General features: G+C 40.7%; 1 protein-coding gene across 1 annotated transcript; it reads right to left on the bottom strand.

The window, feature by feature from the left end:
• Positions 1-213: 213 nt before the first annotated feature.
• Positions 214-12232, bottom strand: LOC139729958 (lanC-like protein 3). Its single transcript, XM_071640876.1, has 5 exons — positions 11780-12232; positions 9379-9508; positions 5710-5833; positions 4611-4826; positions 214-781 (listed from the first exon to the last, which is right to left on the bottom strand). Exons 1-5 carry the CDS (start codon positions 12196-12198, stop codon positions 417-419), a joined length of 1254 nt encoding a protein of 417 aa, XP_071496977.1. The 5' UTR covers positions 12199-12232; the 3' UTR covers positions 214-416.
• Positions 12233-18492: the final 6260 nt, after the last annotated feature.

Here is an 18492-nt window from a genome sequence, read left to right as displayed (position 1 = left end):
AGTTAACTTGGTATTTATTTATCAATTTTCTTAGTTACTGTGTGCACTGATCTCAGTAGGAGTCTGGCAAATGAAGACTACAAGTTATCTATGATGTGTAAAGGATGACAACTACTGTATACGCCGAATATTTCGCGAGGTTTTTATTTTCGCGAATTTCGTGAGTCAGGTGCTATTCGCGAAATTAAAGACATGCAAACGTATTGACTCTGATCCCGATGTGGATGTGATGTACACGTGTACATTTCTCCATTCAGTACATGACTCCACGATCGTGAATTTGACCACTCGCGAAATCGTTGAGAATTCCCGATTCGCGAAAATTTAGACTCACAAAATATATGGCGTATACAGAGTAAGGCCAAAATAAGTCTTTGTGGCCAATGTGTGGCATGCGGAGAGGTAAACCACAGCTCTTAGAAGATGTCGAAGAAGGGGAACTCGGCGTTGTGCGGCTGCAGGAGGTCGGTCAGGAAGCACACGGTCCCCGCCCACCCCTCGAAGAGGCTGAAGGGGGCGTCGGGGCACCGCGCCCCCTTCACAAACTCCTCCGTCTGCATGAACTCGGAGAACTTGAGGGCGCGGTGGATGAACTTGCAGTCGCCGGTCAGCCGGTAGGTCAGGAGGAAGACGTAGCCGTTGCCGGCGATGCCGTGGCAGATGCCCGGACCCTTGCGGAGGAGACCCTTCTGCCAGGTGAGGTCGGCACACTTCCGGCTGGCGATGAGGTGCATGGGGTCCTTCCAGAGTAAGAAGGCCTTCCCAAACAGGTAGATCACACCTGAATCGGGAAGACAGAGGGATGTCTCAACCATTTTGCTCAACAACAATCATCAAAACTGGTTCCTTATTACTCAGTTTTCCTCCTTTTCCTCTTCCTCCTCCTTCTCATCTTCTCCTTTCTCCTTTTCCTTCATCTCACTGCTCGTACTCTACTCTTTTTTCTTCCTTTTCTTTAAGTTTTGTTGATTTTTGTTTACAAGGAAGAAAGGTGTTTTTGCTCAGGTACTAACCAGAAAAATCACTCGTACAATCATCAGTATCTCTATTACCACTGATACTGCTACTCTACTGCTGCTACTGCTATTACTACAACTACTGTTACTACTATACTACTACCACTACTACTACTACTACTACTACTTTTGCCCGTATTTCCACTACTAATACTTCAACTACATTCACTAGTTCTGTTTTCCATATATATATATATATATATAATGATACAGCTTACATATGCATGTTCAAGCATATTCAGAGTGGCTTAGAAAGAATAAATTATGCGGTTGTTGATATGCAGAATTGAAAGAGGGCGATTATTTCTTGAGAGGTAGAGAACAGGCTGACTGGAGAGGAAACTGAAACCCAAATATAAATGTGGATTGGGGAAAAGCAGCAATATCAGTAGAACACACCAGTGAAAGTTTGATGAATATCAGACACTATAAAGTTTCAGTATTGTCATCACTGGATAAGAAGACTACTGCAGTTCATGATATCATCATGGACAACAATATAAATAACATATACAGTAGACCTCGCCTAAGTCGACATCGCATAAGTCGACAACTCGCTTAAGTCGACACAATAAAAAAGTCCCGATTTTTGCCTTTGTTATTCCTTGAAAATTTCCTCGTCTTAGTCGACATTTATAAGTCGACAACTCGCGTAAGTCGACCTGATTTTTCAGTGCCAACTGAGCTGAAATACGTGTAAATTCCCTCGTCTAAGTCGACATATATTTTTGCTCAAAGTCTTATCGCCATTCTCTGAAAAAGAATTGTTTTCCCGCTCCGATTCGCTGCATTTCTACTCGGTAATTCGCCAGTGTACGGCGCGGTAGCGTTCGCGCCATGCGTCCATTGTCTTGTATGCCAGAATAGAAAGGGCATACACTCATTTACACTGGAGTATTACATGTAGTACCCAAGGCAGTTTACTTACCCCTTTTCTCCCTCTCGTTTTTCTAAATACGCAAAAATTTTGTACACTTACCTATGTCCCAGTAGGTATTCATTATCCGAACATGAAATATTTTTGTAAATCCGAATATTCTGACGTTGATTATTCCGAAGCGGTATTAAAACCTGGGCCCTTTCTAGAAAATTAATAATGCAACTAAAAAAAATCAAATGCAGGTGTATCAAATCAAACGCAACTTTTGCATTTAAGCGCAAGTGCGTTGCTGAAAAGACTTGCGTCTGATAATCATATGAAACTAGAAAATAATTGTACGAACCTGAAACTAAATTGCGTTTAAACGCAACTCTAAAAATCAAATGCAAGTCCATCAAATCACACGCAACGATGTATTTAAACGCAAGAGCGTTGCAGAGAAGACTTGCGGTTTTGTACGAAACTAGAAACTGCGTTTAAAAACATCTCTATACATTTACGGAAGTGCGTTATTGTTGAAAAGACGTGCATTATTTTTTTTTTCGTAAGCAAAATTAGAAATTAAATGCAACCCTGAAAATCCGATGCAAGTCCATCAAATCACACGGAAAGCTGAAAGACGAGCGTTTGATAATCATACGAAACTAGAAAATTGTAGGGAACTTTTTTTTTTCACTCAATTGCGTTTAAACGCAACTCTAAAAAACAAATGCAAGTCCATCAAATCACACGTAACGCAGTATTTAAAAGCAAGAGCGGTGCAGAGAAGACTTGCGGTTTTTGTACGGAACTATAAGAAACTGCGTTTAAACGCATCTCTAAACATCTACGGAGTTGTGCTATTGTTTAAAAAACTTGCATTATTTTTTTATTTCGTAAGCAAAATAAATCAAATGCAAGTCCATCAAATCACACGGAACGCTGAAAAGACTTGCGTTTGATAATCATACGAAACTATAAATTGTAGGAAAATTAAACTCACCTGCGTTTAAACGCAACTCTAAAAACCAAATGCAAGTCCATCAAATCACACGGAACGCTGAAAAGACTTGCGTTTGATAATCATACGAAACGAGAAAATTGTAGGGAACTTTTTAAAACTCAATTGCGTTTAAACGCAACTCTAAAAATCAAATGCAAGTCCATCAAATCACACATAACCCTGTTTTCAAACGCAAGAGCGTTGCAGAAAAGACTTGCGGTTTTTTGTACGAAACTATAAGAAACTGCGTTTAAACGCATCTCTAAACATCTGCGGAAGTGTGTTATTGTTTAAAGACTTGCATTATTTTTCATTTCGTAAGCAAAATTAAAAATTAAACGCAATTCTGAAAATCAAATGCAAGTCCATCAAATCACACGGAACGCTGAAAAGACTTGCGTTTGATAATCATACGAAACTAGAAAATTGTATGAAATTTAAACTCATTTGCGTTTAAACGCAACTCTAAAAATCAAATGCAAGTCCGTCAAATCACAAGCAACGCTGTATTTAAAAAGCAAGAGCGTTGCATAAAAGACTTGCAGGTTTTGTCTGAAACCAGAAACTGCGTCAAGCGCATAAACATTTACGGAAGTGCGTTATAGAAAAGGCTCGCATTATTTTTTATTTCGTAACGGAACTTTCGCCGTGACCGAACTTACTTAGTCTGCACTTGCAGGGGAAAGACATCGCAACATTCACACTTTTCAAACTGCCGACACGCATGCTGCTTCACAAAATGTCAATGAAAAAATGACAACGATTTATTGTTAAAGTTTACTATGCCGAAGGTTTAAATCTCAGTCCAAAGTTAAATTAGTCAGACAATGGAAAGAGGTTTGTTTTTACGAAGGTTATAGTAGTCCGAAAGATATCGTTTTCAAACAAACTTTTCTTCTTCTTTTTATTTCAGACGGGCCCGCGCCGTACAGAGCGGTAATGTTGCGAATCGGAGCGCGAGAACAATTCATTTTCAGAGTATGGCAGTACAAATTTAAACAGAACAAATATGGCGACACATATTTCAACTCAGTCGGCACTGAACTTAATTATCTCGACAGAATCATGCGAAATCACACGCACATCTTCGGAGCAACGCACTTGAATTTAAATCGCAACGTTTAACGCAATTTTGGGGAATTTGCGTTTGATATTTCATATCAAGTTTAAAACGTAAAGTGTCTAGAAACGGGCCTGGGTTTCCGATCCCGTTCTCTCAAAATCTCTCTAGAGATTTGGGAATTGTGCGTTGTCGTTACTAACCCGAGCGAGATTTATGCATGAACTAAAACATTATTGTTGCTGATGTCAGTAGGCATGTTTTGGCGGCAAAAGGAGTAAGATTTGGGTAGCGATCCGCATCGTGATCCAAATCTTACTCTGTACAGGGGAAATTAGTTTTCATTTATAAGTCGACAAAATGTCGACTTACGTGTAAGTCGACATTCGCGTAAGTCGACATGTTTTGCTCAGTCCCGATTATGTCGACTTATGCGAGGTTGACTGTAATAGAGAATTCCACAAAATGCAATTTTTTTTTTCACAAAAGCTGTACATTCCATCAACATGTTACTGACATATGTTAAGGGTAACATTATTCCTCCTGCTTTCTGAAAGAGGTATTCAGTGAAGTGCTTTTTACAATAACGCTAGTAAAGTGAAAATACTAATGTGTTCTACTAACACTGCTGCTTTCACTCAATCTGTTCTCGTTTAATAGTTCTCTTCCTACCAGGTGCTCCGTGACACCAGTGGACCAACTCGTGCTCAGGAGGGCGCTGCTGCGTGCACTCGGCGACAGTGGGGGGCACGTTGTAGTCCGCCATTCGGCAGGAGACCACGTAGTCCACCGTTCTCCTCACGTCGGCCTCGATGGACGGGTCAGACTTGACAAAGGTGGGGTAGTTGAGCAGCATCTGGACAATGCCAGACAAGCCGTGTGCAGCACCTGTGAGGCGGAAGGAGGGGACAAGGAGGCCATATTAACACTATACGAAGCATCCCAGACAATTTTTAAGAATATCTTGTGAAAAAATATGCAGTCTGATAAAAGCGATGGATGAGGTCAACACTTCTTAGGCAGTCTGGGACCTGTTGCATAAAACCTGAGATCAAACATAAGTCAGAAAATCAAACAAAAGTTTCTGAATACTTAATTCTGATTGGCTAATACCCGAATTATGTTTGCTTGTACCTTTTTATGCAACAACGCCATGGTTGTATCTTTCCCCTCGCAAAGAGCACTATGCACTGAAACCAAATTGTTGACATTTGCTGGACAAATCCCTGCAAATGATGATGGAGCAAGCATCACATTATTAGAAACTGAGCAAGTATGGATTTAAATTTTTTTTTCTTAATGAAGTAAATTGCCCCATCAGCTGAACTCAGCTACACGTCTGAATGAGCATGAGTGAACTCCCCTGGCTGTGCTCTCCCCAGTTCCTTGGTAAGCTGCCCGTCTTGAATGATATTGTTCAATGCTTACAATCACTGTAAAAGCTGTTATTTTTGCAAGCAGATATTTTTGCGAACGAGGAGGTCACAGGAATTTTTGTGAGATGTTGTTTTTGGGATTTGACACCAAGGCAATTGTAAGTACACTATTGCCTGTCCGTTCTCATTCCGCAACTTCATGCAATCAAAGTCAAATAGCAGTATTTTTGCGTGTTTTTAGCTTTGCGGTCCAAGAGTGATTCACAAAATTCATGAAGATATTACACAATGGCAAAAATATCAGCTTTTACAGAACCACCATTTTTGTAAGAATGTTTTTTTCAATGTGTTTTGAATGCCATCCTTGGCCTGTTGTTGTGGAGACGGAAACTCACCAAGGTATTCTGTGTTGTAGTAGGCGTACATCAGGGGAGACGGGGATTTGTGCCGCTGGGCGTAGCTCCTCCCGGAGTCAACCATGGCTCGGCAGATTGCAAAAGTCACCTCATCGCTGAGAACCTTGGACCAATTAAAAGAAAAAATTAAGTTGGATCTGGGACTGCAAGTCATGTAGTATGAATTCATGTGTGGCTTTGATGCTTGATGATACCACTCTGCAAAAGTAGGCATCAAATTCTTCCAGATTTATTTGAGTTTGGTTAATACAAAACAAATACACCAAAAGCATTCTCAAATCTGCACTATCTTGACATGGTAACCAGCATAACAGCCGCAACTGCGTCAAAGAGCTAATAACATTCATCTGTTAGTATCCATTAAAAAAAAGAATGTTCCCAACAACCAAATCTGAGCATTTTTTTTTCTCTCACATTTTGCACTAAACATATCTAGAACATTTCTCCTTTCACAAAATGTGGGGGGAAAAACAACAACACTGGCAATAGTACAGTTGACATGTATGGACTTGTTTAGTAAGGTCCCTTTCAATTCTTGCTGTATATCGCCCACACGTTTTAAGTCATTTTCACCATTTGCATTGAGAAATCATTCATTGTAGTTAAGTATCTTTGTGATAAAATCTACTCCTTTCAAGTTTACTGCAGTTCAAAATATCAATTCCAGTCTACTTCATAACTATTGTCATCTTAGGCATTGCAAGATAATCAAAATTATATTTCTACACTTGATGTACAATAAGACAGCAGTTTTCCCTTTCATACTACCTGGTATTTCTTTTACATCTTTAGTCACATGTCTAAGGATGCTGAACAACAGACAGGTACAAGAAAAAATTTACATACATGTAAACATGGTTTGCTCCTTGGTTCCTTGAGTGGTACAATATTAATAACACAAATTATAATGTCATGGATCCTGGGTATAACTGGCAAACAGTTTGAACCAATCAGTCTCAAGCAAATACACGTGTGTACAGATTTTTTGAAATTCTTGAAAGGTTCACTGTTATACAAACAGGGCATGTGCTATGATGCACTATGCTGGATTGTACAACAAATATTAATTCATCACAAGTGCTGTTTTATTTCACCGAGGCCGCAGGCTGAGGTTAATGAACTGCACAAGGGATAATTTAGTATTTGGAGTTCTACAGTCCAGTGCTGGTGCATCAATAGAACGGGCTCGGTGATACGGTGCAATTAACTTGACAAAAGCTTTTGACCTCGCTGCCTGATTTGCATACAGTAAACAACGAATTTCCACAAAACCGCTGGGGAAGTGTAGCAGGACAATCGCAATATCTCACCTCAGAAGCCATCAAAGCATAAAATACATACAGCAAATTGAAGGAGAAACTGGTCTCCAAGTTGCAATGTTAGTTATTTTGGGTTTGATTGAGGATAAACCTGTGAAATCAATGTCAAAACTTAGCTTCTAAAAAATAAAATTTGGTCCTTAAAAAAGGGTTATTTCCTCACATTTTTTTTTCATTGTCCAAAAATGAAACTTCGGTATATGACTCGTGGTAGTTTGTCCATACTGTGTTCCAAATATCTTTCCTGTAATATCTGTCGCACGGTTATGTTGGGGAAAAAAATGAGGTCACTGTCATTTGTGACCCACGTAAAATCCATAGCGTAAGCGTTACGCAGTCCCATGTATTGGTTTTCGTGCTACATGAAACAGTTGACGCGCATTGCGGGGTTCGTCTCTCACCCACTCACCACCTTGTGGACCTAAACCTAACCCTGTTGCTGTGTGCCGAACCTGACACCACTGATTGGCTAAGCGTGTGTTGACCAGTAGAGAACGCATGCGCAGGAGGATGATCTAGTTGTACATGTCCAGTATTTTCTCTTAAATTTGGTTGTGTTTTTGCTCTGATTCTAACTTAACTCAAACACGAAACTTTGCAGGAAGTGAGTCTGGGCTATACAAACTAGCAATATGTTCATCAAATGCATATTTATGCTGTAGCAGACTTGTGTCGAGAAATATTTGTAACCCTTTCCCACGATCGACTCAAGAAAGATCTGGAATGATACATCAGCATTTTCGCCCAAATTCAGATGAAGGATGACATATTCATATTAGATACATATACTGACGTCTGTATGTGAAGTTTCAAGGAATTTAATGGGAAAATAAGGGAGATGTGAAGAGGTGAACTTGCAAGATTTTTTGTCCTTTGCTCCGCTCAGTGCTTCTATGACAGTGACAAATTCAAAAGCTTAAGCCCCTTTTCGCCGAGTGAATTGCACCATATTGCTGAGCCTGAGAACATGCCCTAATTGTTAAAGTAAATAGGCCCCTCGATCTACATGCATTTGCCTAGGTCTAGGCCCTAGAAACGTATCAAGACAAGAAACCCCCTCCCCCCTCCCCCTGGCTAAATATTGGTTAGTGATAAGGTAAAACTTGGGGTAAGGGTTATGTGTAGGGTTAGAGTTTATTAGGTTCGGGGGAAGGGGAAGGGTCTGGGGTAATTGCATAGGGGGTAATTGCATTAGACCACCTAAGGTTAGAAGTAGTACAGCGTGTAGATGTAGGTCTAACATTATCAGACTCACCGCACTGATTTCTCACACGCAGCGTATCGACAACCTTATTACATGCAGCTAGCACACCCGCGTATGCATATTGCTAAGCAGACTTGCATATCATAAACTGCTTCTTTCTGCCTCCTGTGCTCTACGCGCGCATACGTCGTAAGGCTTGGCCTTGTCCTACATACGTCCCTCGCTGCGTGAATTTCTGCATAGAGAAAGCGTAGGCGCACTGTAAGCATTTCGTACAGTGGCACGACCGTGCCTCCGATACCGAAGTTTTTCCATAATCACATGATGCAATCTAACCAATCACAATGCAATGTTACTCCACCTATTTATTATATAACACTTAATGGCCATCTCTCACATTAAAGTAATTCATATTTTTGAAGAGGAAACATCCATTATATGTGATGTATACAATCTACTACTCTCAAAGGATAAGATATGTTCTACTGGAGTGACAATACAACTGTATGTGTCAAAATTGAAATCTTGAACAGGAGCTGAAATTTGTTCTGCAGATCTGCAGTAGACTGAATCATTGCAGCAAAGTGTACTTTTGCTTTTAAAAGTCAACACATCATTTCAGTGATTTTTTTTTTGAACTACAACTCCTCACAGTGCTCAGCTCTTTCATGGACCAAACCTAAATTCACAAAGTTTACTTTTTCTGTTCAATCATGCTGCTTTAGAGAGCTCTGCTAAAGACTCAAATATCAAGTCATCCAGAACCAATGAAGAGCTCTTTCAGCCAATAGAAAAATCTCTCTTGTAATCATCTTCATGAATCGCAATTGTAACCTAGATATGAGTTAAGGGATGTTAAGACGCCCTACGCAATCAATTTGCAATCAAGCAAATCATGATTTGAAAACACCTAACCTTCATTTACGAATCAAGATTCTAGAATCATGATTACAATAATTTGCTTTCAGACAATGGAAATATCTAAATTACAATCATGATTACTACAGTTATTTCTTTAGTGTCTGACAGGGAGGGAAATTATGCCTCACACTCTACTACTTCTCCAAATCTCCATTTTCAAGCACTTCGATGCAAAGTAAATATCACCATCAACCACTCCCTCACCTGCTGCCCTAGCTTCTTGGTGAGCATCTCGGCGCCACACAGGTAGCCGGCCCGCCCCACTAGCACCTCATCAGAGCCACACCCAAGGTAGTCGCCCTGCTGACAGCAAGTTCCTGCAAGACTGGCGTATCTAGAAGTATACACACATATAAACAAAACAAACAGACAAAAAAAAATGGACAAAAACTTTTAAAAGATGAATGAAGTTTGATTGGTGGTAATCTGAAATGAAAAATATAATGATCCCACATGGTCTTGCATATTTCATGTCTCTAAAGCCCGCCGCACACTACACGATTTTGCCCCGATTCACCGGTCTTAAGACCTTAAGACTAGAAGTGTGACGTCACAGCCTTGCCAGTTTCCAGTCGTACGACTGGGTCTTAGCGCCAGTCGTAGAGATTTGACATGTTGAATTCCTACGACCAGTCGTGGGCTTTCAGCCATTCACAATGCAGTAAAATGCAAGCGCACGCAGTGTGCACTACGCGCGCTTTACAGTCGGGTCGTATAGTGTGCGGTGTCCGGTCGTACGACTGGTCTTAAGACACAGCTTGGCTTAAGACTTTAAGACCAGTCTGATCGTGTAGTGTGCGGTGGCCTTAAGACACATGTTCATGAACTACATTGTATGGTGCAAATGCTATACTTCATTATCAAATCACTATGTAGAGAAATCTATCCAATACATGTGGCAGGGTGCCCATTTCTGTGTGAGCACTTTCATTCATCAATGAAACAGCTAACGAACATCACATGTGCTTATAGTCTCACTTTAGAACACACACAGGAATTACTCGCAAGTGTTACCTGACACCTGATTGGGCCTTTTCATTAATGAATGAAATGGCCCAGGCCTCAAATAGGCACCCTGTACAAAGCCTGCTGCAAACAGGGTATTTTTTTCTAGTTGATAATAGAGATCTATATAAACCATTGCATTGCCATTGTGATGTGCTGCTAAACCATCATCAATAATCACCATTGTTGCTAGTTTATGCTACCACTACAATTGTGACCACTTCTACTTTTCTTTTATTCTACAGTAAAATACAGCCATCCAGTAGCTGCAGAAGTATCCTCTTGCGATTTCCAGTTTGATGCTGGTGCTGTTGTTATCCGACACTGGCTTAAATTGAGCTCTTACAATGACGGTTGGGTTAATACAGAAATATGGACCATAATTTTCAATTCCTGACACTAAAGTACATTTGTATTACCATCACAGCACAGTGAAGTCGCATAGGAATTTTGCAATGAAATAGTGACTGCACTTCGTTCAAGTCAAATATGAAAAGATGCAGCTGTGAATGCTTTGAATATTAAAGACAAGAGATGAGGAAGAATAAAAAATGAAATGCAACAGATTTCTTACTGCTAAACTATGGAAATCTGGAAAGAATTCCTTACGTCCCCCCCCCCCCCCCCCCCCCCCCCCCCCGTGTAGTTTGCAAAAAATGGGTAGATTGCTATTTTTTTTTTTTACTAATAATGGACTAAATAAAGGTTATGCCATTCATGGGAAGACTTCCCATAACCTTTATTTAGTTTATTATTAGTAAGGGGGAATAGTGGTTTGTTTATTTTGTGCAAGTTGGTGTGTGGGGGGGGGGGGGGGGGGGGACACATAAGGAACTCTTTCCGGAAATCTTAATTGTACTCCCTGGCATAGGTTTAATAACATTGTCCATCTATCTGTGAACTTGGGTGCACTTATTTGACCATGTATTAACGCTGATCAAATTTGACCACCAGCTACGTGAAAAACCTATGCTTTAATTTGCTAGCACAGTGCCCTTGTGCGCCGTGCGCCAGAAGGGGGACGCACTTGTGTACAGCAACAGGGCTGTAAATGCTTTGATTTTGTATGCGGTTGAATTTACGAGGGAGGTTGAACCTTCATGCTGGGTTTTTCATCATCAAATTTTTATGTTTCCCTCTCTTGTACTTGTACAAGTTGTAGTTTGACTCTTAATTTGTTACTGTTTCAATCTATTCATTTCACTCGGGGTGCTCACTCACCTCTACTAGTACTAAACTTACTAACCGTTTGGCGTTAGTAAATTTATTACGACCTACTGCTAGGTCACGTCACCCTGGCCAAATCAAAACTGTAAAGTCTTAATAATAATTCAGTTCCGGTTCCATTCATGCTGCATGCCGTTTTTTGTTTGTTTGCTTGTTTCTTTCTTTTTTTAACATTGCATTCTCTAGTCTTTGAATGAAGAAATTCTTTGACATTAAAGACTGACTACTTCTTCAAACGTTTGCCATGCATGCCATGAAAAAAGGTCGTATTAGTATTACACCTGCACCTAGTATTGATATTGTATGAATGATGTGGACACATGGAACTATTACACACAGTCCCATGTGCTATCATTCGTGTAGGTTTACTTACTTTCCTATGTATTCTTGTACTTTTTCCTCTTTCCCCAGAGCCCTATATAGAAGAGCTGCCACTGCAAATACCCCGGCAGAACCGAGAAGAAATGCTGATCGCATTTCTGGCGAATGTCTCTTCTCTTCATAGTCCAAAGCTACGTTAAGATACTGTTCGGCAAGTTCCAAGTATTCCTTCTCCTTTTCTGGTATCTGTTTCGATTGGGCCACATACATAAGGGCGTATGAAATGCCCGCGATGCCCACGTACACTCCGCCGTCGCACGCCTGCTGGCTCGGGACAACATTCTGTCGAAGTGCCTCAATCACAGCTACGATTCGAGCTCGAATCTGGTCGACGGGGATATGGACTTCCTCGTCGTATCCACAATCCGGCATCTTGTTTTCGAAATACCGCATTCTCGCCCCGGACGCCATTGTTCATATCGTGCGCTCCTATGCGGAAAATGTAATTGCCATTTAAAAGGCGCAAATTCGTGGCTCACTTTGTTCGGGTTTGTTTACATTGCACCACGCACTGAATTGAGGGGAGGCACGCCTTTTGTTACAGTGGTTACAATTGCCGCTGTAGGCTTAGTACAGACGTTTTGTAGGAAATCAATCAAAAACACCACCTGGAAAGTAACAAGGACGTGGTAGCCACCAGTCATAAAACATCTGGTAATATTTCTAATATTTGAACAAAATACTGTACTCGCAGAATTCTGGATGTCCCACATGTTGGCTTTCTAACCTAAGACCAGGGACACGGTGATGCATGATGGTTGTAGGTGATCGTAAGTGCCCTCAAGGGCTCAGATAGCGGATGTTATTTTTCGTTTATTTAATGGATGCATATCGTTAACCAGCCTAGTTTATGACAAAATATACTTTGAAGAGAGATAAACCGAAGCGATATTAATGAATTAATCTATTCTTATTATTCTTTTACATAATCGTATACATGCAAACATCACAATCATACATTAATTCTGAATAGGTCAACAATACATAAGATATCAATAGTATTTTCCTCTGGATATAGCATTATTATGATAGTGCCTTTTTATATTCATTCTTACATTAATCTATTTTTAAATTAATTCATCTTCGATTTTAGGGGAATGAAACACAAATAGTTGACTGAGGAAATTCAACAATACTATAGGTCCTATTAGTAGCATATAAAATCAGCGAAGCTAATGTGGATGAGAGAAGACTACAACCATAAAGAAAATTTTGATATATAATCTTATTATTATTCTCATTTTTTCCCTCATAATAAAAAAGCACTTGATTTACCTTTGTCAGAAAGATGGAGGAATAATAGTACCCCTATGTCAGTCACAAATCGGAAAAAAAATGTATACTTTTCATAAAAGAAATATAAATTTTCGCTGATACTTCACGAACAGAAGTGTGATTATGTTGAACTGTATTGATATTGTTACAATCACTAGAATCCACATATATTATGTATATCATACGTTGGTTTCTTTCCCCTTAACCAACGTACTTATTGCAACTATAACAACATCTGATTAGGTGTATTGATCTCCAGATGTCATAAATTAGTGTTTGATAGATAATCAAGCTGCACCGTTGTACATTTCAAGCACTGCGCTTGATTCCAGGAGAAATAGATGCCATGTGACTTATCCGATATTCTACTACCTTTAAGCTTTTGTGAATTTTCCACAATACGTAAATGCACGTATAGAAAATTGTGACTTTTTTCTGGCTTCGAGTCAGGCGATTTTGGTCATGCGACTTTGAGTCATTATATATAGGCGACGTTTCAGTGTCAGTTAAGAGATTTCATTTTTGCTAATCATTAGTCAACGATAAAACGGAGGCAAGTTTCAGTAGCGTATTATATAGGTCGCTGAACTACAAGTTAGTTAAGGACGATGGCGTACATAAACTCTCAAAAACGAGGTAAGTATAGTAGTTGGCGAGCGTAGGGATTATTGACACTCTTCGCAAACCAGTTGGAAGAAAATTTCCTAAGAGCTGACCAGTTGCAACTACGTTTACACACCATGATTTTGAAGTCCGGTTGGAGAGCGTTTTGCGAACTTTTTGCTAAGAACAAAAATAAAACTGACCACTGCTTGCAGAAAGGTCTGCAGATGGTCGGCAACTGGTCGGCAACTTTAGGAAGACCTTTAGAAATGTGTTGCTGATTTTTGTTTGGAGCTTGGTAAAATTAAATAGCCTATGTGTAGAACTGTATGCTCCACTTTGAGGACTCCACATCGTTCTGCACATGGATGCAAGAACCATTCGAGACCATTCGTTTTGTTAGCATTGTAGGGGTCACTTTGTGTGTGGTCAGGAAACGCCGCGGATACATCATGATACAGTACCTGTCACTTGGAACACGGTCCTTTGATGCAGACAATCTACTCTCTCTCTCTGTCTCTCTCTCTCTCTCTCTCTCTCTCAAAAAAAAAAGATACAAAAATAGTAATGTTATTACACATGACCATTGTGATCTGGTCTGCGACCACTTGGCAAATGGTCGGTTATCAGTCTTTAATCTTTAGTCGGCAATTGGTTGGCACCTATGTAGCTATTAACACACTAGTGCCTGCCAATTTCCACACCAATTGCGCGCGCACGCACACACACGCACGCACACACACACACACTCACACAATAATGCATTAACTGATTAATTATATTCAGTAAATTATAATCGGTATAATGATAATAAAGTATTTATAATGTATTAACCGATTTTAATTGTTACATTATGTTCGATCAAATTTTCTTCACTACCCTGACCGCGTGATAAGAAAATAAAAAACCAATGTCATTGTCATTGTCATTGTCTCACACACACGTGCGCGCACTCGTTGGCTCTAAGTGCACAAATCTACCTGTATTGTGACGATTGTGTAAGAGTATATCCATAAAGATCAAAATATCATTGCAAACATCAGCGGCGAGGAGGTGAGCGTTTCATTGTTTGATTGGCTCGCGTGATTCAATTAGATTTCAAACGAATTGAAAGCCAAAAACAGGCACAAAAAAAGTTTTTGTTTTTTTCACTGTTCATAAACAAACTTCGGGCCAATCATCTTATGACTTCGCTTATCTTTGCGTAGTTGTAATACAACTCTGCCGACTTTCCGTGACAGATCATGCCAAGCTATTGTACGTAATAGGCCTTAATCTGTACAGGGAGGTGAGACGAAATTAGTTTCAAGGGGATAAGTCACATTACCCCTTTCTGAACCAGTAAGTCAAATGTGCACACATTATTTTCACAAACATCCCTATGAACAATAAATTAATGAGGAAAGACCATCGACTAATTTGAAAAGCGCATCATGTTGCATCTGAGAGAAAAAACTCTATAGTAGACCCCTACATCATAAACATGAATCAATGTTTAACCACATCACCACAAATGTACACAGTTGCAATACAATGTATGATATAATGTTGGAGCACAAAGTCACCGAACATCTACGGTAGTCTGCAATTAAGACGCCTTCTACTGCCGTACTCCCACGTGGGAAGTTGGCAGAAGAGTTTAGTTATGAGCCCCTGGAAGTCACGACTACTGTATCCGGAAATTGTTCCCTCTGTTTTACACTGGTGTTAGTCAAAAATCGTATTTCTAGAGCCACCTCTTGGGTAGTCGCAATACATTGATGAATCCACGTCTGTAGTGGATGTTTGTCAGGGCGTACAAAAAGGGATTCATGGCGGAGTTGCTGTACAAGAAAACAATTGTTGTGAGGTAGGTGTTGAAAGAAACGCACAAGGGACAAGCCATGGATATGATATTGACGGCAACGTATGGTAGCCAACAAATCAGGTAGAACATCACGAGGACACCAAGCGAGATGTAAGCCTTTCGGTACCGCGCAAAATCGCCGTGTTTTTCGGTAGGCCTACGCTTGTCGTCTGCTGCACTTTGACTTTCTTTGGACGTGGAGCTAGCCTGATTGAGATCGTTTTTCCGAGGGCATGAGACGCTCGGGTTGTCTTGACAACTAGCGCGCTTCCTCAAGTTGTTGCTGCTGATTGATGCTGCGCCGTCCGCCTTGGGTTTCATTTGAAACCCAATCCTTCGTGAGCGCTTGTAAATTACGAGAGTAAGATTCATGCAGAGCGCCACCAGGATGATAAATGGGATCGCGTTTTCAAAGACGAGCATAAACAGGGAGAAGCCGAAAGCGCTGTAGTATTCCATGTCGCACTTGTAGCTGTAGTCCACCGAGTGCGTGTCGGTTATTTCCGGCCAAGCGTACGACAAGAAAATGAAGAACGCGAAGAGCGTTATCCAGGCTGCGATAATGACCAGCGTGGCGCACTTGTGGCCGAGGAGGGCGCGATAGCGGGTCTTCTCGCACATGGCGAGGCGGCGCTGCAGAGTGAGCAGAATGACAAGGAACACGGGCATGGAGGTGAGCAGAAAACTGACAGCCAGATGGAGTTGCAGATGTCTTCTCCATGTGTCCAACCCCCGTAGATATCCTCAGAGATGAAGAACGGCAGGCTGAAGCAGCCGACCATGAAGTCCGAGATGGACAGGTTGACGATGATGATGTTGGAGACGTGCTTGCGAATAGGCCTCTCGAGGACAAAGGTGGCCAGGACAATCGCGTTGCTTACGGTAGCGACGACGCAGAGAGCGGAGCAAACGATAACACGGGTAAACGGAATACGTGGTGCATTCCACGCCGGTTCGAAGGTGGTGCCTGGATGCACAATGGCGGGAATATCCCTTTCCGATTATCGCCTCGGTTTCTTTGCTTTAACGAAATTGCTGAATTCAGTAGATAGTCCAGGCTAGAAGGCACCCAACCTTGTTTTTTGATATATACAATGTTTTTTGATGGTTTCTTGTCAATTCGAGGGTGCTGATTCCAAATCCGATTGATGCCACTCGCGTAACCTTGAGCATTTTCGGCAAAATGCAAAAATCCAAAATGGCCGCCAGATATGCTAATTCGGCCGGGATAAACACAATAATGTGCATTATATGACCAATTATTCCACCAAACTTTGTACATTTCTGTTCCTAGAGTTACTCCACCCGCATTTGCAAGCGAATTTTCATTTCATATAGTTTCATTTAGCATTTAAAGCTCATTTTTGAAATCAAAATGGCCGCCATTCCTATGCTTATGTACTATATGAATGGCAAAACATATGCATGGAAATATAAAACAAATTTACTGTATTTCCAGTCCCGTACCTACGCTATCATAAAGTGTTGCATGTGCAATATGTTGGATGTCACTTACAATATATAGGGGGCCTACATACGAGCATTTAATATTCATAAACCTTACGATCTTGAACACAATTTCTTATATATTTCATTTTGTCTCAACAAAAGTCTCAACAATATAAGTTCACTAAACGTCTCGCAAGGAATCAATATACCATCATATTCTACATGCCGGTTGAATATAAAAATGTAATACTATACAATATATTAAGGAGCCTAGATACATGGTATTTATCAAATAATGTTGAAAATGGAGGGGAAGCTAGAAAGCAAAGCTTGCAATATGCATTCCCCTAAAACTATCTTAACAAAGTACAGAAAAATCCTATACAGTAAGTGCAGAGATACATAGTTGCAGACAAAAACACATCGGACATTAATGACACAACTAAAAACCCTTTACATTGTAGATTTTTTCCAGCAGGGAGTGGGGGGGGGGGGGGGAGGGAGCAGTCCTGAGGCGAGTTCGAAATGGATCATAACCTCCATCACTTTGATATGATTTAATTTAGAAGTGCCGCCTTGATATTATCGAGCAAACCTGATTTTCTTCTTGAATTAAAACAACAACAAAAACTGTTGAAGGCTTAAACGAAACTGTCCTAATGCAACACCGTACAAACTGCTCATTAAACATCAACCAAGGAGCAATGTGAGATACCTCTTTCAGTTCTCTCACAGTTCCCAGGTGTTGATAATATACACTTTGACATCATGATCTCATTCAGTCTTGTCTTAAAACTAGAACTGTCATTTTTATTGTCTTCAAAGAACCCTTTAATTGTATGTTTAGCAGCAGGCGACATCAGCCCCAAATTTGCAGAATTCTCAGGCTAAAGATGCATATTAGTCCTGCAATTGTTTTAATTGCAACCACATCTGGTGATGTTCAGCACTTCCTCAGGGGTCAGAGGGCGATTATTTGCCATAGAAACAGGATGAAGACACGAAGACTTGCTTGATCACCACCCGTTGAAGCCCTGTGGCTTTGTTGCCAGGCCAGAGACAGTGTTGTAGGTAACTTGGGTGGTATCAGAGATGACATCAGACTAGCATCTGCACCAACCTGTTTTGGGGTCAAAGCTTTCAAGTTACAGTAGGGAAATCTAGGCTTGTGGGATTTCAGGCGCATTAATGGCAGGTTGTTCAAGGGGGTATTTCATGAAGTGTTTTGTCAGATCTTTTCCTTTTGACAAACTGTTATAAGTTATTAAATCCTTGCATCTGATTGGCTGAGAGCAAATTTATCAGACACATTTGTCAGACAAAACGCTTCATGAAATGCCCCCCCCCCCCCCCATGCTATCGTGTTTGGAAGGTCAGGGTATGCGCTGACAGCACTGGTGACACTTGCCATCCTTTCCTTCCAGCGTGAGGGAGAGTGATCGAGAGCCAGTGAAGGAGGGTGGACTTCCTTAGCCTATGCTTGGAAGGCTTGCCACAGAGGGTTACCTTGAACATAGCATTGGCAAGATGGT

This window comes from Diadema antillarum, unplaced genomic scaffold (assembly GCF_040938485.1).
Source record: "Diadema antillarum isolate AM-2024a unplaced genomic scaffold, OU_Dant_1.0 seq00000275_RagTag, whole genome shotgun sequence".
Taxonomy (NCBI): domain Eukaryota; kingdom Metazoa; phylum Echinodermata; class Echinoidea; order Diadematoida; family Diadematidae; genus Diadema; species Diadema antillarum.
Note: the sequence above shows the minus strand (reverse complement) of the source record. Positions and strands in the feature narration are given on the sequence as shown.